Source organism: Porcisia hertigi, chromosome 9 (genome assembly GCF_017918235.1).
Source record: "Porcisia hertigi strain C119 chromosome 9, whole genome shotgun sequence".
Lineage (NCBI taxonomy): Eukaryota > Euglenozoa > Kinetoplastea > Trypanosomatida > Trypanosomatidae > Porcisia > Porcisia hertigi.
The window spans coordinates 130928-151484 of NC_090568.1; the positions used below are offsets into that span (position 1 = coordinate 130928).

The 20557-nt window shown below is 58.3% G+C and overlaps 6 protein-coding genes across 6 annotated transcripts; all 6 read left to right on the forward strand.

Moving 5' to 3' along the window:
• Positions 1-2281: 2281 nt before the first annotated feature.
• Positions 2282-5512, forward strand: JKF63_06836 (uncharacterized protein; the record flags this gene model as incomplete). Its single annotated transcript, XM_067902784.1, has 1 exon — positions 2282-5512. The coding sequence occupies one exon, from the start codon at positions 2282-2284 to the stop codon at positions 5510-5512; it is 3231 nt and encodes a 1076-aa protein (XP_067759143.1).
• A 743-nt stretch (positions 5513-6255) lies between these two features.
• On the forward strand, positions 6256-6927 carry JKF63_06837 (uncharacterized protein; the record flags this gene model as incomplete). Its single annotated transcript, XM_067902785.1, has 1 exon — positions 6256-6927. One exon carries the CDS (start codon positions 6256-6258, stop codon positions 6925-6927), a length of 672 nt encoding a protein of 223 aa, XP_067759144.1.
• A 3157-nt stretch (positions 6928-10084) lies between these two features.
• Positions 10085-12988, forward strand: JKF63_06838 (uncharacterized protein; the record flags this gene model as incomplete). Its single annotated transcript, XM_067902786.1, has 1 exon — positions 10085-12988. One exon carries the CDS (start codon positions 10085-10087, stop codon positions 12986-12988), a length of 2904 nt encoding a protein of 967 aa, XP_067759145.1.
• Positions 12989-13825: 837 nt separating this feature from the next.
• JKF63_06839 (uncharacterized protein) lies at positions 13826-14098 on the forward strand (the record flags this gene model as incomplete). The annotated part of the gene is made up of 1 exon (XM_067902787.1): positions 13826-14098. One exon carries the CDS (start codon positions 13826-13828, stop codon positions 14096-14098), a length of 273 nt encoding a protein of 90 aa, XP_067759146.1.
• A 1130-nt stretch (positions 14099-15228) lies between these two features.
• On the forward strand, positions 15229-15894 carry JKF63_06840 (uncharacterized protein; the record flags this gene model as incomplete). The annotated part of the gene is made up of 1 exon (XM_067902788.1): positions 15229-15894. The coding sequence occupies one exon, from the start codon at positions 15229-15231 to the stop codon at positions 15892-15894; it is 666 nt and encodes a 221-aa protein (XP_067759147.1).
• A 472-nt stretch (positions 15895-16366) lies between these two features.
• On the forward strand, positions 16367-17764 carry JKF63_06841 (uncharacterized protein; the record flags this gene model as incomplete). The annotated part of the gene is made up of 1 exon (XM_067902789.1): positions 16367-17764. One exon carries the CDS (start codon positions 16367-16369, stop codon positions 17762-17764), a length of 1398 nt encoding a protein of 465 aa, XP_067759148.1.
• Positions 17765-20557: the final 2793 nt, after the last annotated feature.

Here is a 20557-nt window from a genome sequence, read left to right on the forward strand (position 1 = left end):
AACCACCTCGCCGCCGCCGCCACAGAACATACGCCTTGGCAGCATCCCAGGCACCATCGCTTTTCTCCCTCTTGAGGTGCAGCCAGACATCACTACCACTCCCCCTTCTATACGCGCAGTCGGTGCGTACCGCTCACCCGCTTACGCTGCCTTCAGCACCAGTGGCGACCCTGCTGTGGCCTCCCTTTCTGTTACCAACACCGTCCCCTCCATGTTATCCGCTTCGACAATCACAGCGCTGGAGCAGCCAAGCCAAGCCTCTGCCGACTCTCTAGCAGCGGTTACGCCGCCACCGCCGCACACCGTCTCTCCCACATCGCAACCACTGCACCCCCCCACGTTTCTGTCGCTCCCATGCGTGCCGACCGGCTCCATGACCGTCCTCTTCGCAGCCCCGGAGATGAACTGGCAGTCCTTGACGAGCGGTGGGCCGACCCCACCGGCGAGCACTATTGGCAGCTCTGTATCGGATGTCTGCGGCAAGAACGGCGCAGCCGGCTACGGCGTTGGGGTCACGGGGTCATCCATAACGGACGGTGGCTCATCCCCCGCCTCAACCGCCACGCCGCGAGCAGTGTCACCCCGGATACTCACCGCACCATCAATGGCATTTGAGTCACAGCGCGCAGGCGGCAGCCGTGGTGCTACGTGGGCGTCCTCTGGACAGACATATCAAAGTGTACTCCTACACAGTGGTGGCGGGACCAGTGGACAGGGCACTGGAGTCACCACGGCTGTTACACCATCGGTAAGCGTCTACGGCCCCGGACTTCCTCTCTTCTACTCGCAACCCCAGCTCCTTTGCACACCAGTGCCGTTTGACGACACGGAGAGCCTGTGTGCCATCTGCTTAGAAGGTCAGGTGTCGAATGCAACGGCAGCGCCGTCGTCACCACCACCCGTGCAGCCATCGCGTGCGGTGGAGGAGGAGGGGTCAGGCCGGGACAGCGACAGCGCTACAGCAGTGAAGAGCAGTGCATCGATATCTAGTGAGGGGGTTGAACACGGGGTAGTACGCGGTGTCAAACCTGGCTCACGCCTCCTCTCGCTTCCCTGTGGCCACTGCTACCACCAAAACTGCGTGCAGCGGTGGTTGATGGAGTCACAGAGCTGTCCGACCTGTCGCCGCGACCTCACACGCGACGCCACTGTTCACTGACCAGGAGGAGGGAGCCAATGTCTACAAAAAAAAAGGGGAGAGGTGGACGTAAGAGGTCCAACTCATCTGAGCATGCACACACGGAGACGGTAAGGGCAGCATATCAGGGGGTGGAAAAATGTTCTCCTCGCCCCCACCCCCACCCCCCCCCTCACATCGCTTCTACGCGCAGCGAGGTCAATCAATGAAAACGTTCGGCGCCATTTGTAACACACACACGCACCCCCTCCCTTTTTTTATTAGAAAAAAGCAAAAAAAATGCTGTTTTTTTCATTCTTGTTTGCGTTTCTCATTCCCCGCCCCGCCCCACCCCCCATTCCCCGCCCACGCTCCACTACTCCACTAATCGGACATGTATGCTTGACGTCCTGTTTTGTTTCGATGTCCACCATTACTTCATCCCCCCTCCTCCTCTCCCCGCCCCCCCCCCCCACTGTGGCAGGAGTGTATGGCCCGCCTTGGTGGCGAAAGAAGACGCTGTCGGGCTCGAGTTTGGAGGGAGGGGGAAAGAGGGGGATCGCGCTGGTGGTCGTCTCAACCGCTAATGGTGGCGACAACAACACCCCACCCCACCCACATCGCCTTCACGGCTCTACATCGATTGACCCCCTCCCGGGATGGGGAGAGGGGGCGAAGCGCGAAGAAGTGGGTGAAGAATGAAAGGGCCATGGGGGGTGGGGGAGGGCGGTGGTGGTCACTTGCCAACCAGGCTGTCACTCACGTTGTTGTACGTGACGACAGCCGCGCTGATCCGCCCCTCCTTTTTTTGTGTGTGGGTGGGTGTGTGCATGCATTTGTGGCATTACCCCGCATCAAATAATCATGCGCTCGTGTAGAATCCTCATGACGTAGCATTGGAGAAAGGGGGGGGGGTCTCCCTCCCTCCCTCCCTGCTTCCTCCTCCATCTCCCTTCCCTTCCCTTTCTTCCTTCGCCTTTTCTGTGTGTGTGTGTGTGTATGCATTTGGCTGTGTCCCCATCCTCTGGCTGTTTGATGCGGTTGGGGGGATGTGTACCCCTTCCACCTCCCCTCCTCTCTGATGAGCTCACCAAATTACAGCACGAGCCTCCGATCACGTTTTTTTTTGGCTGCCGACCAGCTCCACGAGCGACGGCCGCGGTGATGCATCGGCTTCCTGCCCCATGTCGCCACTATGCGGCCACTGCCTCTGTGGGACTGTGGAAGAATCGAAATGGCTTCGCCTGTGGTGGCACTCTCATGTGCGCGCGAAGGGCCTTTCTCACCGCGACACGGGTGCGCCGAATAAGTGGCGGTGGCGGCGGTGACACACACAATAACAGCTCCACGGGAATCGTGTTGGACACTGCCGTGTACTTGGATGACCCCCTCATGCTCCAGGACGACGTGGAGAACGATTTGAGCGACCCCTCTGCAGCACACCGCTTATTACCAGGGGCGCCTGCGGCAGCCTCACCGCCGCCACCGCCGCCGTCGCCGCCCGCATCGCCGGCGTCACCCGCTGATATCACCGCAGAGGAATGGCTCGAGTTCCAGCAGTGCCTCGGCCAAGCGGGGGAACTCAGTTCGGAGGTCCCATGCTCCGCTCACGGACGTGCAGAACCGTCTTCGAACTCACCGGCTCGCAAAGTCGGCCAAACAGCCGCATTAGCACAAGATGACTTGTACAGTGGTGACACGTTGGCTAGCCAGCCTCTATGGTGCCCGCCGGCGCCACCGCTTGCGTCATGTGCAGATGCTGCTGAGCTTGCGAGCGATCTTGCAGAAGAGGTGGCTGCGCTGCACAACGACTTTGGTGTTTCATTGACACCGGATTTGGAACAGGGAGAGCAGAAGATGAGAGCGGGAAGTAGTCGCCATTGCGATGGTGGCGTTGTGTTTGGAGACGACGCCGAGCGCGATGCACAACTGCTCGCCTCCCTAAGAGGCCACCATGTGCGCCTTCAAAACACCCCTGACGTGGAATGGCCGCCCCTGATCATACCCGATAGGAGCGGCCAGGCGGTCGAAAATACACAGCCACTCGTGCACAGCGGCACCAAAGGTAACGAAACATTTGCCTCAGCTCCCACCACGACAGACAGCACCTTAGCAGCCGTACCGCAGCCAACAGTACACCTCCTTCATCGACACAACTATCTTGCAGTGCAGGACCAGCTATACCTTGGCGCCTGCACGGCACTAGAAGCGCAGCTGAGGCCCTCTGGTGCCATGCAGACATCACCGCGATGTGCAAGCACACAACCCCACGGCTGCTGCATCCTTGTCGCCTTCTCCCCCACGGACCTGCGTGTACACGATAACTACCTCTTGGCCCTCGCCTCGGTGCGCGCCCGGGCGGCAGCCACGGAGACCGGCGGCCCTGTTCCTGTCATCGGCGTTTGTGTGCTCGACTACCGCACATTTGCGCAGCCGAGCGTTGTCGGAGGTTTCTTCCGCCAGAGTCCGCAGCGAGCGCAATTCCTGCTGGACACCGTGGCGGCACTGCGCCGCGAGCTGGAAGACAAGCTGCATGTGCCCCTCCTTGTTCGTTGTGGTCGGCCAGAGGAGCACGTGCCCCGCCTGGCCGTCGAGCTGGGGGCGATCGATGTTTTTATGGCAACTCAGTATGCCCCACACGAGAGACGAGTGCAGGAGCTGATGATGCGTCGACTCCGAGCGGGCACCTGGATTTCACGCGAGGAGACGACTAACGACACGGTGGCGACAGGTGCAGTTGAACAAGGAGCCTCAGTCGCGCCGCATGAGGCACTCCGTGGCCCCACAGCAGAGGAAGACGACGACCCGCTGATCGCCGTCATCGAGCACGACAGCTGGGCTGCCGGTGGCCAGCATCCGTACTACCCTGACCGCAGGCCTCCCTCGGACTGCCGCACCGCGGCTGCTCCGCCAGTGGTGCACAGTGTCTGGCAGTCGACGCTGGTGCACCTCGACGACCTACCGACTCCGCTGGCGGCTATGAAGGAAGGTGAGCGCTGGTATCACGACGACGTCACAGTGAGCACAATCCGGCCGACAGAGCCGTACGACAAGGCGACCGCGTTGCTGTCAGAATTGCCTCTCACCTGGCAAACGGTCGCATTGCTTCCCACAGAAAGCGAGCGGAACGGGCGGGCACGGACATCTGTACTGCGGGGAGCGCTGCCCCGGCTTGAAGACCTCGGCTACAGCGCCGCTGCCGCTTGCGGGACGGACTTTGCTTTTCAGGAAGTGATCGCCACCCAGTCGTCCAGCCCAGACGCCGGTGAGAAGGCGGCACTGGTGCGCCTGCAGGACTGGCTGGCCCAGGGCGGTATGACGTCCCTGTTGCGCTACGGACGCGAACGCCGCACTAACACGAAGATGTACTCGCAGAAACTGGCGCGCGTGTCGCCTTACATTGCGGTCGGTGCCCTGTCCCCGCGGAAGTACTACGAGACGCTACGGCAGTTCGCCCAAGAGAACCAACGCGATGCGTTTGTGCAGCAGCAATTTCGTGAGGGCCTGTTGCGGTTGTCACGGCGGGACTACTGGCACTGGATGGGTCTGCGCTTTGGCGACCGGCTCTTCTTCTCTTACGGACCGCACCCCGAACAGACGGACGACGTACCATGCTGGCGCCATGATGTGAAGGTGGTGCAGCGCTGGTGCGATGGACTAACGGGCATCCCCTTCGCAGACGCGGCGATGCGAGAGTTGGTAGGGACAGGCTTCGTTGCTCACGAGGGGCGGCAGGCTCTGGCATGGCTGCTCACGCGTGGCTACGGGCAAGACTGGCGCCTCGGCGCCGAATGGATGGAGCGCTGCTCCATCGACTACGATCCGTTCGTCTGCTATGGCAACTACGCGTACAGCTGCGGGCTTGTACAGGACGACTTCGGTGAGCCTGTTCGAAACGTGCACTATCTCGCTCATCAGCACGACCAGACCGGCATCTACGTCAAGAAATGGCTGCCGCAGCTCTCAAAGATACCGCCAGTGTACGTGCATCGTCCACACGTGCTGACGGCGCGTATGCAGGCAATGCATGGCGTGCAACTCGGTCACAGCTACCCATACCCGCTCAAACTGTGGCAAGGGGCCCAGCGCACTCTGTCCGCCGCTGAGCTCACAGCGTACTACCCACGGGGCATTGTGAGGGGCCCCGGCTACGCGGAAGCGCTGCGGTACAGCGCTGCCATGTTGCAGCCCGAGGAGTACAACGCGGCGGTCTCACCCGCGTATCTGCAGCGACAGCAATGGGCGGCAATGCTGCCTGCTTCCGCCTTTGCCGGTTTGGAGAGCACTGACGAGGCGGTGAATCAGCTGGCCCACGTGGGAGTGGTAACACCGCGCCAATTTGTCGGCGCCGCCGCCGCGGCTCCAGAGCCTCTCTCGGGGGGGATCTTGGCATAGAGGGCATCCCGACCTGTCGGGGGCGGCGTGTGCACGGAGGAGCGGCCCCCGGTAGCGCCTTCCCCCCCCCCCCTTTTTTCCCCCTCACCCCTCATCCCCTGAGCGTCCCACGGCTGATGCCCCAACTCACCGCATCCCCCCCCCCCCCTCCCCAGCCCTATCTGCCCCTGCCCCTCACAGGTTCCGTCACACACACACACACATGCACGAACACAGCCAGAAATGGGAGAAGAGGGAGCAGGAGAGTCTGTTTCACCGCTAAGCAACTTAATGCAAAACACTCGGTGAGGTGACGAGCAGCAACTCCTCCGGAGGAAAACAATGCGCAAAAAAAAAAGGAATGGAGAAAAAAGGGGGGCTTCGCCTCAGAGAAGCTTTTTAAAAAAGGGAGTGGCAGCCAGCGCACACGTACATGTACGTGTAACTGTTTGTACACGGCGTCGTCTGATGCGTTGCGAAGAACCTGCTGCCGCTGTCCTGTGTCTTATGCTGATATTTGGACCGGTGGTGATCCGTCGCTCTGTTAAGCCACCGCTTGCTTCAGTGCGTCATGGTGCCCTACCGCCTCCTCCTCCCCCCCCCCCAACCCATTGGCTCACCCCCATCTACTCTTGATTGCTCTTCCTCTGCGCAGCTCGTGCATATAAGCACACGCAGAGCCACCTATAGGCACGCTGGCCCACATCAGCGCTCAGCTCTACATTGCTAACGATCACTACTGCTTCCTATTTCGACCGCTAGCCATGTCCGTCTCTGCCGCCGCACCATCCACAGGTCCCCTCCCCTACCCCAATGCATTGCAGCTCCGACAGACCACCGCTGAGCAACGTGAGATCGCTGGCGTTGCGGTGGCCGACTACCGTGACACCCTTGAGCAGGAAAAATTGCTTCTGCATGAGGAGGATGCACTGCTGAGCGAAGAAGAGGCAGAGCGCCTCCAGCGCAGAATTGAAAATCAAGCCGCCGCAAATTTGATTGCCACACGGTTTCGTGAGCGTGCTTGCGAAGTCATCGCCAGTGTGCAAGGCGAGCAGTGTCACAACGAGGGTAGCGCCATCGATATCTTTCACGCCGCATGTGACGGTGATGTGGCGGCCATCGACGCATGCCTACAAGGAGGGGCAAACATAAACGCTCTTGGGCAGCCAGACCCGGCACGGTATAATGGCGTGCAGTTCCAGCAGCGGTGGCTCTTCCGGGCGCCGCCAATTGTCCTCGCATCCGCCTTTGGACGTGAAGAGGCAGTGCGCTTCCTACTTGAACACGGGGCAGACCCGCACGTCGCGTCTAGCACGGGGTTGTGTGCAATGGACTATGCGGTGCATCGCGGCTACACCGCTATTGCATATATGCTAGAAAGAAGTGCGGCGGCGGGAGGGGAACGGGCAGAATACCCCGCGAAGGACACCGAATAATTCTGATAGTGAACACCACCACCACCACCACCACCCTGACAAACCGTCATGTACAGTAGTACCCATCACGCACACATACACACACACATACACATACACCACCGACTCAAATACCCCGAGCTCATGTGCAGCCCTTTTTCTGTGGTGGTGGTGGTTACAGCCCCTTCTCACGTTGCTCTTCGCGCCATCCGGTGCGCGTTCTCTGAACACAAACAACCTGCTCCCATTCACGCACATAAACACTCATTTACATGCTTGCGATGGCACAAACACCGACAGTGTGCAAGTGTCGGGGGGAGGGGACTTGCGTCAGTCCTCATGCCCACCGCTTTCTTCTAGGGTGTATCGAAATGCGTTATGGCTGTTTCACCTCGAATGTGAGGGGTGACATGTGTTCCCCCCTCCTCTCTCTTTCCCCCCCCCCCCCCCATCACTCACTCACTCACTCACTCATCCTCCTCGGGCACTGCGGCCGCCTGTCTTTTTTTTTTTGCTGCGACTGTATTGTTTTATATACACACCACCACTTCATGGATTGCATCACACCCAATAACACAGGCACACACACACACACACAGAGAGACAGACACAAACAGAAAAGGCTGAGCACGTACTTCGTTTCCATTTCGATTTTTTTTTCCACTTGAGGTGGGCGTCATCCTCACGTCACGAAGCTACGCGGGGGAAAAAAAGCGAAAAAAGGAGTCGAGCGAGCCCTTGCCCACCTGCTTATGTGCATGTGTATGTTTGTCAGTGTATCTCTCTCTCTCTCTCTGTGCGCGTAATCGGGCGTCCTGTTCCTTCCCTCCCCGCCCTGTCGTGCGCCATACCCCCCCCCATCTCGAAGCCACACGGGATTTGTGTACTAGTACATCGCCCGTGTTGAAAAAAAGAGGCTGTGCACCTCGAATACGTCACCCACCCAAAAATACAGGCTCTCCCCCCCCCTCTTGCCTCCTCCTCCTCCTTCGTCCCCCTCCCCCCTTGACCCTCACCCCCATCCTCCACCCTGGTTCCTGTTGCTTTTTTTTGGGTTTGGCCCTTTGAGGGGGTGGTGGGGTGGTGGTATTCCCCTGGGGATTTGCCGTCGTTACGCACCGCATCTGGAAAAAAAAAGGGTGGAGGCACCAAACGGTGTGTGGAGGAGGGGGAAGTGAGCCTCGAGGAAGAGAAAAAGGGGGGCATCGGTGACGAAGAAGAAGCCCTCCTCCCTCTGCGTGTGTCGAAAGGAGGGGAGACGCAGCGTGATACACACACACACACACACCGTACAGAAAATAGGAGGGAAAGAAAGGAAGTTGGGCGATACATAACTTTTGTGCTTCTCTCTGCTCTTTTTTTTTATGTGTGTGTGTGTGCGTGCTTTTTTTTTCCGTTGTGCTCTTGCTCGAATCGCCCTCTTTCTTGTATATATATACATATACATATATATACCTGTCGGTGTGTGTGTGTGTGTATGTGTGTGCCTTCATCAAGCCGGCACCACCGATACCATCCTTTTCGCTGATCGCTACCTCTCAAAGCGAACACGGCTCTCTGCCCCCCCCCCCACCCCACCCCTTCCCTCTTTTATTGTGCCCCGCGTTTATTTGTTTATTTGGGTGTGTGTGCGTGTGCGTGTGTGTGTGTGATGAGAGGAACCATCGCGGTAAACGGCAACTCAATTGAACACACAAAAGCCTTGACATCAACCCACAAACCACCCACTCCCTTTTTATACCACTTTTCACCAACACCGATACCCGTACGATTACTCACTGCTCCGCTTTCCCATTATTTACAGCCCTCCTCAACCTCAGCGTGTGTGTGTGTATACAGTTTTATATATATATATATGCATACATCCCCTCTTCGCCAATCCTCCTCCCCCCCCGAGAAACTCTGTTGTCCTGCACGATTTATGTTTTTTTTCCCTCTCTGAAGGATTCTCGCGGTGTTCACCTTGACGTTGGTGTTACGCATTGCGTTGTTGTTTTGGGATCGTTCATACACTTCTTTCCCCCTTGCGCGCGCGCTTCCCCACCCACCCCACCCCTTTTTTTTCCCGTCAATATTGCGAACTCAAAAGGGTTCTCTCGCGCATTTTTGTTGTGTCTTCCCTCCCTCCCCCCTCCCTCCCCTCCCCTCCCCTCCTCACCCCCGAGTAGAAGCTAGGCAACAAGAAGTGGCGTGTGTATGTGAGTGTATGCCTTTGTCTCTCTCTCTCCTCGTTCGTTTCTGCATCCCTGCCACCCACTCCACTCCACTGCACCTAACGCAATAGGATATCGAGACCGCCCTCATACAGCGCTGGTTGGTCCTTGCGGGTCAGCCTTGTCACCGCCAGAGAGAGAACCATATATGTATGTGCGGGTAGCAGAGAGGAGCTGCTGAGGCAATGAAAAGGGAGTCTCTCTCCGACCACGGCGGTGCCGCGACGGCCAGCGTGTCGCACATGACTGCTACTTCTCCTCCAGTGCAAAACGACGCGCCTGCGACATCATCACCCTTGTTGGAGCAGCCGCTGGGAGTGGAAGGAAGACGTCGAAGTGATCTTCAGTGCCCCAGCAGAGAGGAAACCCCGTCTCCAGCGACCCTGCAAGTAGCACCGACACCTCCATCAAGTCGCTCGGCCACACACGGAAAAGCATGCAACCTGCGTATCGGTTCTGAGGAACATTCTGGTGCAGCGGCTGCGCGCACAGCCGTGACGACTGATTGCACGCTCACACACCTGAACACCTCCCCGCTACCAGGCTCAGTACCGCAGGTGCAGGAGCTGCCACACCAAGACATGAATGGCGACTTGGGCGACGGCGGCAAGCAGTGCAATCCCCCTGCCACAACCGCAGTCGAAGCACTCAACTCCTCGAATATCACACCAGCGTCATCACTGCCTGCGCCAGCGGCAGCTGGAGAGGTCTTGCCGCTCACATCGCCTGGCGCGTCTACAACGTTGCTGTCGCGGCTGCGGAATCACCTCGCCCACGCGCACGGTCGGTCGGGGGGGTCATCTTTGGTCGCGACCGGCGGAGATACCTCTTGTGCCGTCGGCAATCATCACGGCCGCACTCCTAGCAGCAGCCGCGTTCCAAAACGGCTCGGCGGCGCCAAACGCGGCGTGGGCAGAGACTTGAACTCCACAGCGGCCACACAACGTCTCCCGCAACTTCAGTCGATGCCGGCGACGCCGCCCGCTTCTGTGGAGCGCGTCGTCGTCGCCACCTCGGGGGCAGCCACAGCAACGACGCCAAACACTCCCTGGATCACCCAGACTTTGAGCCATTCGCAGAGCAACATAGACTTGACCACCGCCACCACCGGCGGCGCCCTCAAACCGGTGGAACGAATCTTAGCGGATGGGTGCGCGAAGGTGGGCGACAGCCCCAACCCAAGCTTTGTCGAGTTGTCGCGAACGTCATCGCCGCCAGGACTGACGAGCGATCTCGTCCCCGAAGTCGCAGCGGCCTGCCACGGATTCCTCCTCCACCTGCCGGGAGTGTGGGCCCGCCCCATCATCCGTGCGGTGACGCTTCAGACAGCCACCCTGCACGTGCCGCAGCGCCTTCTGCGTGCCCCCGTCCTCTTCGACGCCTACGCGGAGTTGAAAGGGGAAGTGCCCGCCACGCTGGATGCGGCTGCAGGAAAGACTACAGCAAGCAGAGCCGTTCAGCTGAAGTCGAGTCACTCTACTGGTGCGGCGCCGCTGCTGCTGCAGAGCGTGGATCTGCAGCACTTGCTGACGGTGGCCCCTGCAATACTGCGCTATCGCTTCCAGGACACGTGTAGGATCAAGGTGGGCGAGGTGCGCACAGGCTTCCGGTCCAACGCACAGACGGCGAGTCGAACGGAGGCGTCCATCAATCGCTACGCGTACGTGCCGCATGTGCAACGTGACGTGCACTTCGGGGCGATATTGGCGCAATGTGTTATGCGGAAAATGTCACCTGGGCCGCGACTGCTGAGCCCCGGGAACGATCTCGGCGCTTGCCCTTCTCACCATGCCGGCGAAGGCATTCCGCGAGACGCGGTACAGCATCATCCCCCGACGGCTACGACAGTCGCAAACAACGCGCAGCGGGATCAAAGGAATACATCCCTGCACCCGCTAACCATTACCTACTCCGCGGTGTCCTTCGAAGGGCTTCCCTCCATCTTCCTCAAAGACCGCTACGACGTGGCCCGCTCGGAGAACGTTGCTGCTGGCCCCAGTAGCGCCGCGCAAGGCGGCGCAGCAGACAACAGCAACCCCCGCCACGGCGGTCGCCGTCGACGCTACATTAAGCCCTTCTTCGAGCGTGAGTTTGTGGCGACCCTGGGAAGCGGCCAAGAGGATGCGGCTTTCTTCGCCACCACACTGGCACCGGAGTTCATGGTCGGCCTTCCATCCTTCCTGAAGCACCCGGAGCGGGCGGTGCCGCTGAGCATTGCGGCCTCGCTTCACCACTTGTACACGGCTCTCTCAGTAGAACTCTTCACGCGTATGTATGTTGGCATGCCCAAGCACACAACGGAGGCGATGGGAAGTGATAGATGCGGTGGCTCAACGTCAGCAAAAGCAGCAAGCGGCTCAGCACTGAGCACATCGCTGTCGCCATTGTTGCCCCCGGTCAGTCCTACGTGCGAGCGTGGTGGCACACCCGGCCTTGCTGCCGTTGCACCCAACATCCACCCTTCGGAGCCTACGGCACCGTCGCCACCGCTGCGCGGGCCTGCACTTGAACTTGGCATGACGTACGTGCGCAACACCGTTCTTTGCAGCGCCAGCACCCCAGGCATGGAGTCCTACATCATCTTCCTCCACCAGCTTGTCTACACAGAGCGGCAAGGTGGCATCAACAGCACGAGTGGAAGGAAGGACACTGACCGACCTCTGCGGCGACCACCGCCATCACCGTGCCGTGCAGTGTTGCAGCTGTCTGAGGAAGCCAACGGAAACATGTCGCCGCCTGCGATGCCGGTGTCTGCAGCGGCCAACGATGGCAATCCCCCTCCTGGCACCTTCACGCTGCCGACGATCAAGCGCGCAGCGGTGGAATTGACACAGCTGGTGACGTGGATCCAAGATGAACACTCCCACAACCCGCAGCACGGTCAGCCCTTCTTATGCAACCTCACCTTTGTCTCAACGTACATCCCAAACATCGCAATACCGACGCCGACAAGTCTTTGCCAACCGCTGCCGGTCATGGAACTGGAGGACTCAAACGCATTTCCCTGTGCGGTCGTGTTAGCCACACTGGACTTGTGGAAAGCGCTGCCGCCTCCAGCGGTGTCGAACCTCCTGCGCGTCTGCTTTGTTCTTGACCGGCACGCGCAGCGGGTTATGGAGCTCGAGTCGCCTGACTATGCCACAAAGGAAACGCCAATGAGCACGGCGGCCGCCGCAGAGGCCGGGGCCACGGACAGTGGCATCCCGAATAGCCACGGTGCTAGCGCAGCCGTCACGAGTGCGATCCCCTTTCCGGATCCACGGCTTCGGCAGCACGTTGCCACCACTATTGCTGGGCAGATACGTACCTATCTTGAGGGACTCCCCATCTTCGATCGGGACGATAAGTCGCACCGCGCGCATCACCACCACCATCACCACCACCACCACCAGCAGCAGCAGCAGCAGCGGCTTCTTGGTTTCTTCATGGCTCGCCTGCACTACTATGAAAGCCTGAATGAGCACCACTGCAAAACGGAAAAAGTTCTGCAACACGAAGTGCTGCAGCGCATGGCAGATAAACATGCAAATGTGTCAGCACCATCGACGATGTCATCGCCCAACTATGACGTGTACAATGTGAAGACGAAGTCGATATGTGATGCACTTGCTGCGGCACTCGCGGTCGAGGCGGCTGTGAACACCCACAACAACCATCTAGGACGCGCAGGGTTTGGGGGTGGTGGAGTGGCAGCAACAGCCCCGGGCTCCTGTTGGCTGCGCACGGCATCGCAGCAAGTCCACAACATATCCGTCTCCGACACGCTGGACGCTTCGAATTTAGACGATGACATCGCTGCCGTTGCAAAGGAGGTCACCGCATCTGTCGTGGTGCTGCTCGTCCCTCAGCGTGACGTGCAGCGTCGCTGAGAAGAGATTGAACGGAAGCTGCCCACACGCACGCACGCGGCGCGCGTACGACCCGACAAGTGGAAAGCTGGATGAAGTAAGTATGCGCAAGAGTGGCTGGCACGTGGTGACAACATGTAGATATGTAGGTGTAGTCACGCCTCTTGTACACCATTTTATCTGATCAAAGCTGACATGCTTTTTTTTATATACACCCTCCAGAGAAACCAGAAACGTGTGATGATGATGATTATTATTATTTTCGTAGATTACGAACCGAGAATCACGTCTGAGCGTGACTTCTATACTTGGTTGCGCCATCACTTGCATCTCCATTCTCTGTGTGTGTGTGTGTGTGCGTGTGTGTGTGTGTAATGAACGCAGCGCCAGGGCGGAACGTTGCCGGTCTTCCAAAGGGACTCAAAGCGCAAGATAAAGGGAAAAAAGATGATACTAGATGTGGAGGGAGGGGGGGGGGCAGAGGAAGACCGGTGTGCGTCCCCTCCAAACTCGGGCGCAGCCCAGACCCACATGTCGCTCTTGGCACGACACCGTTGCACGAGCGCCTCCCCACCCCACCCCAGATCCCCACCCCATCACTCACCCCACCCCCCTCTCCCGCGCCGTCGTCTTCCTTACTACTGTGAGTTACATACCTGTGCACGTGGAACCGCACTGCACACACTCAGCGAGCAACCGCCAACACAAAAGGAAAATAAAGACGAGTTATTGTTCTCTGGATATGAGGTTCGTCAACGACCAGGCCAGACTTATACACGCACGCACAGGAAGAGTGGAGTGGAGGAGGTAATAACAACAACACTATACAGCGACTACAATAACAAATCGGTGCCCAGCATGGAGGGCAACTTTTACGTATCGGACATCGTGATTGACCGCGAGCTCAAGTCCAAGTATGGCATAGCCTACAGGAAGTGCCCAATGGAGTCGAAGAACTACGGGCAGTGCGTCGAAGCCTGTCAAATCAACCGCAACCTTCAGCGAAACAGCTGCGCCAAGGAACGCCATGCACTCCGTGCATGCATCTCAAAACATCTTCGTGATAGTTCTGCTGGCAGCACAACCTCGTCTAATGCCGCCAGCAACAGCTGTGGTGCGCAAAACCAGTGATTGAGACACCCAAAAACAAACCTACTGAGCGATGCGCACCTGTCTACACACACACACACACATACACATCAAAATAAAAGTCAAGTTGATTTTTAAGGCATCTCTTCAGGTGCTTTGTTGATGGATGGTGTGTCAACAGTCTAAAGGACGGTATATCCTGGTGACGATGCCAACGACCCCAATGGCGACAACGCCCATGTTGCCCGATCCGCCCATGAATCTGTGTGTGTGTGTGTATGCAGCCACCTGAGCCAGGCTGGTCACCACGTCTTTACCTTGATCCCCTCTCCTTTTTTATTTTTTTTTGGAGGCAGGGATGTGTGCGGGAAGTTATGCTGAGAGACCCTGCACAGGTATGCGCATCGCCTTCCAAGCGTTGGTGGTCCATCGTTGAGTGTGAAGATCATGTAGACTGCCGGCTGTCTCTGCCATGAGAGACATGAGATGGGGTGTAAGTGACTCGGCTCTTTTTTTTTCGTGCTGCCGCATTACATAGATTTGCCCTCCGCGACTATGTTGGAGTGTGATGGCTGTAAAGGTCTTTGGTGGTTTGATCACCCCCGACGACTCTCATGACTTCCCCTCCACGCCCTCGCGTGGTCTTGTGTCTCCTAACTGTTTTGTATTGCACCCAACCCCCCCCTCTCCCTTCATCTATGCGCGCGCGCCCCCGCTCGAGCTTACATCGAAGTGACGACATCAGTCACGCGCTGTATTTCGCGCCGCTGTGTCACATGCGCGTATCTGTAGAAACAGCAACTACTACAGAGATGATGTGTACCTCCCAAGTAAAGAGGACGTGCAGATATTAGCCCCACCCCGCCCCCCACCCGTACCTTCGTGTGTCCCGCAGCAGCAACAGCAACAGCCTCCATCCCCTAATCCCGCCCACTGTTGTGAACTGGGCGCGTGTCACTTTCGTGTTCTAGGACAGATCCATGTCGTGTCGCTCACGCCTTGTCCGCCCCAGCACCATGGCCGCCTCCCGCGCCTTCGCTGTTGTCTGCACAGCTTCCGCCGCGTGGCGCCGCTCTGTTAATGTCGCAGGATCGCTGTTGTGTGCGGGCGCAAGCCCTTTTCCCTCGCTTAGACTCCAGCGGCGCACAATGGTGTATTCGACATTCGACGCGATGCGTCGTAAGAAGCGCGGAGCACGATCACGACGCGAACCCGACGACGCAGGCACGCCGCTTGCGCATGCTAGCCCATCCGCGTCCGCCTCCGGGCGCCCGCTGCAGTCCTCGGTACAACGCCAAAAGGAGGCACAGATGGCTTTCCCCAAGACACTCAAGAGCGGCCGACCAGCGCAGCAGAACACCATGTCTCAGCAGCTCTTCTACGCAAACCCCGCAAATGCGGCGGACATGGCACGTCAGCAACAGCTGGACCGCGAGTACACACAGCAGATGCGTGAGCTGCACGCCAGGAAAGGCGCAGCGGATGGCCGCTTCTTTCAACCTGTGACAGACTACCGCGACATTCAAGATCACGACCCCTACGCGCCACTCTTTCGCGAGTCTGGCGGGACGCAGCGGCTGCGCACTGCCGCGTGGCAGCGGCAGTTTGAGGAGGAGAACGAAGATATTGAGCTACCGTACGAGCGTACCAACGTTCTTGCGCGCCTCGCGCCAAATTGGTTTGTGCGTTACTTTATAAACTTGCGCGACAAGGGCGGGGCGGACCACCTTTACTTTCTGTGGACGTGCACCTTTGTCGCGCTGTCGCTGTTATCGCTTATCGGCTACCTCTTCTACACGACACCCAGTCGGGCACGGCCGACCAGTGAAATCCGCTGAAGGGGAAAGACAACACGCGCGCGTAGTTTGCGTGTGTGTGTGTGTGTGTGTGTGTGCCCGAGTACAGATATACGGACATACGCAATACCCTCTCCTTTGTAGCCACGCGGCTCACCTTCATCGATTTTGGAGAAAGTGCTTCACAAAACAAAACAAAACGGGAGCGATCATGGCGTCGCTATTCATTTCAAATGTCACCACCAACCCCCACCCCACGCACACGACAGTCTGTCTGTCTTTACTCAACAGAGACAGACAGAGAGAGCGAGAGAGAGAGGGGGGGGGACTGAGGCGTGTCGTGGTGGCGCCCAACACCAACATGTTTTATGTGTGTGCCACACAGATTCATCTTGACTCCACACAGCTGGAGTATTCTTGTGTATTGTCGACCCACTTCTCTCCATCCCCCCCCCCCTCCCTCTCCCCTTCCCCCAGATCACTTCTTAAAGTCACGTTGTCAAAAACTGCGACAATGCCTGCAACCTACGCACTGGCGAAGGAGTGCCAATTGACCCGTAGCGATGTCGAGGGCGTACTCTCGCTCGCTGCCCAACTCATCCTCCACACGACCTCGGCTGCAACACCTACCAACGGATCGTCTAGTGTTTCTGCGTCGCCATCGACGCCAGCCAGATCGCCCCTCACTCCCATGATTGGTGCCCTTCTCACAGATGCCCACGTCCGCTCACTTCTTCTTAATACACTGGTGCGCGTTCTTGTGCCGGCGCGGCGGCAGAAGGCGCTGCTTGACGACAACAAGTACGTGCAGGCGGCCAACATGGTGGCACTTGAACAGCAGACGACGACCAGCCACGGCGCGAGAACAACGAGCTCCGCTACTGAGGAACCACACACGTTACAGCGATACCGCATAGGACGTGTTGTTGGTGTTGTGCCGAAGCCAGGATCTGGGGTGGCGGAGGCACGCCATGGAGGGAATCGGTCGACTACCACCAGCGCTGGCCTTTCAGCCGCAGCAGCGGAAGAGGATCAACGATGGCTGCTGGCCGTTTACCTCGGTGACTGTGTTGAGCCTTTTGCCGTGTCGGCCATTGCAGAGGATGTCTTCACCGAGACCGAACACCGCATCTTCGTCCAGTCCGCGCTGACGACAAACAAAGAGGATGGCAACCGCCGTGCGGACGTGTTGCCCAGTCAGCAATCCGCGCTGCTCTCCGCGGAGACGGCAGCCACGGTGCAGCAAAACATCAGAGACATCCGGCTAGCACTGCGACTAATGCAAACGGCGGGCAAAACAACAGCAGGCGCAATCGGGGAGGAGGAGGAGGTCACAGCGCAGCTGATGCAGCGCGTCAGTGGGGTGAAGCGGCCGCGTACTGCCTCAGATGACGACGGGGACAGCAATGATACAAGGCCGCGTAAGGAGCTGGCTCTCAACGCGGAGGACGGCAAGGGACTCGCCACGTACTTCGGAAGCGGCACGTCCTCTTTATGCGCACGCATCACCCGCCTCATGGAGGATGTGGCGTCGCGAAGCACACAGCTTCAGCAGCTTCGGCAACTCCTCCAACAGAAGGAGCAGGAGGTGAAGACAACGCTCCAGCGACAGCAGCAACAGGAAGCAAGGCACCGCGGTGAGGTGGATGTGTGGCGCGCCAAGGTGGAGGAGCAGAGCCGCACGCACGAGCAGGCTTCAAAGGAGTTGCGGGAGTCGCTCGAGCAGCGAGATCGCCTACTCGAGGAGGCGAACACGAAGCTCCGTCGACTAGCAGGGATGACCACCAAATATAAACAAGTGGTAGACGCTGTAGCAGCGCTTCTAAAACGCAACGGCAGCGAAGGGGGTGGCAACACAGTCACAACACCAGACGATGTATTGCTGGCGCTGCAGGCGAGGGGGTCTCTGTAGCTGCTCAGGCAATGAGCATCTCTGCCCTCCCCTCCCCCCCCCCTCTCCTTCCCTCCCTCCGGCTGTTCTCGTGTTCGTGGTGCGTGTGTCGTTGAGCTGAGCAAGGGAGGAAGGGGAGGAGGGGGGGGGGGTCGGAACACAGAGGTGAAAAGGGAAAAAAACAGCAGCGAAGTTTGGTGCGCTTATCACCGCGATTGTGTGAGCCATATATATATATATATATACATATATACTCTCCACCGACACACACCCCGCCCTCCTCTGCTCTCCTCTCCCTCCATTTGTTGTTGGCCTCTGGTAGGGGAGAGGGAGAGGGAGGGGAGGGGGGGGTTGTGTGCGACTTGGTAGAAAAAAAGTCATCAAGGTAGACTTTTTTTTTAAAGAGAGCAAAATAACGCGTACATGCAACAAAAAAGAAAAAGACACGAAAAAGACTGGAGAGGGTGGGGGGGATGAGTAAGGTCTTCAGAGGCTCTCGATTTGGGAGGGGGTCACATGTCACCAGCGCCACCCTCCTCCTCCTGTGCCCCCTCCTCCTTTGTCCCTCTCCGTCATAATTCCTGAGCCATCAACCAAAAGGGAAATATTTTGCTGTGTGGGTGTGTGTGGGCGCATGATGTGCCTGGAGTTGTTGTTGTTTCGCCTCACCGGCTCCCTTTAATCGATGATGGAAGGACCGACCCCCTTCCCTTGCTTGAGTGTGTCGAGGCAGCCCGCTACCTCGAGCACTACCGCGAGGAGGGCATCAGGCTACGCGAAGCGGCCGAACGCTCTCCCCTCAGGCCCGTCTTTTGTGTGCCTGCAGAGGGCACCGTTTGGTGCAGAACTCGGTTTTGGGCGGCGCGCGTGCCAGCGGGTACACCATCACTTGCCGCATGTGCCGCACCAGTGTCTGACATGTCGGACAACCGACTGACCCTCAATAATGGGGACAACCTTCTCCGTGCGGTAGTCTCTTCATGCCTCGACGCGCTCTACATTCCTGATTTGGCTGTGCAACCGGACTTCCACAGACTAGCTGTGGCCAGTGCGTTGTTGAAAACACAAAGTGGAGGAGACACATGTGGAGCCGGGCTTGAAGCGGGAGGGGGGGGTGGCGCGTGTAGCGGTGTTTAGGGAGGGGGCGGCCAACTCCTACTGGAGCCACCATACGGCATTGACCAGGTTGGAGGGTGTAACAGACTTGCCAGCGGCCACAGTGTGGCGGTGCTCGACGACTACGATGAGCATGCCGTGTTCGTAGAGCGCACAGATGAGGCAAGGAAAGGGCGGCACCCTGCTGAGGGGGGAGGGGGGGGAGAACAACGAAAAGAGCGACTTCACAGAGAGAAAGTGAAGTGTTCGGCGGTGCCCCGTGTCAGTGAAGGCCTCAACACGATCAAGTCACGTGTTGGCTTTGGTGTGAGTCGTGCCACCGTGGAATGCATTCATGGGCGGGGGAGGGGGGGGAGGCCTCTGTAAGTCTCAATGGTGCATCTTTTTTTTTTCTGCGGTTGATGGAGGGTTCCGCTTAGCGTCAATGTTTGTCTGCATGGCAGAAACAACACGCAGTTTTCTGTTGTTGTTGACACGTGTGTGTGTGTGTGTGTGTGTGTATGTATATATGCTCGCAGACACAGACCACAGAAACAGAAACCTGGTGTAGTCACTCCGACACCGCAATCGTGCGGTGGTCTCTACTAACTTTGCTGGAAAAGTATGTATGCATGGAAGCCCTGAAACCCCACCCTACAACGAATGACTGCAAACTTACACACTCACACACATCTGCACACACACGCATCTGCACACACACATACCTCAGATCCCTTTCATCTCACACTTTCTGTTGCGAGCAAACACACATGCACATGCACACGTGTATACGTCAAGTAATAAGGTCAAGAGATCCCTAGAGTCACAGCTTTGCGAGCCCCCACCCCCCCCCAAAAAAAAAAAGAAAAAAACATACCACAGAGCTGCCCACACACACACACCGTTGGCGCACCCCAGCCCCCCCTCATCCTCTCGCTGGTCAAAATAAAATTATATATATATATATAGTCACAGTTGGGTTTTTTGCACTTGAATATCGGGTGTATCGCTCAAAAGAGACACAGGCCCGAAACCGTAACGGTGCAGGAGAGCCACGCTGCCTTTTTTTTCCCTCTCGATGATATGCCACATACCACTCTCTTGCGTCAAATAGAGACAGCCATAACTGCACAGGCTTTCTGATAGTGTGGCATTCACATAAGCGAATGGTGTAAGCTGTGGAGTGCAACCTCCATGCTGTCCATGTCGCACGCGACGCTGCCGCTCATCGGGGCCGCTGGGGGTGGTAGTGGCGCTGCCGCCCCCTTGGTCACCCCTGACCCCTCCCCCTCTGCCGCAACTGCTGCTCCGCCATCAGCAGGAAACGCCGCCCACAGTGCGATCAACGCCTCCTCCATCGCGGTTTTTCTCTTCGCTAAAGAGAAGCTCCTCTTCCGGTACCCGGACACCGACCCGTTTGTCGTGGATATGGCGGCACACGGCCCCCCCGCCACCTCTTCAGCGGCCGCGACCGGAGGATCGGCGGCGGCGGCGGCAGCGGCAGCAGCAGCAGCGGCGGTGGCGGCGGCAGCAGCAGTAGCAGCAGCTGACACATCGAGCAAAAAGGCTGGCGTTGAAAGCAGCGCCTCCTCTGCCACCGCACGCGCAACGCCATCGTCGAGTGACCGTCAGCGTGGTCGTGGCGCCCACGTCGAACAACTCAAAAAAGGAGGCGCCAGCGGTGGTGATGGCGGTGGTGGAGGGGGCGGAGGACTTGGC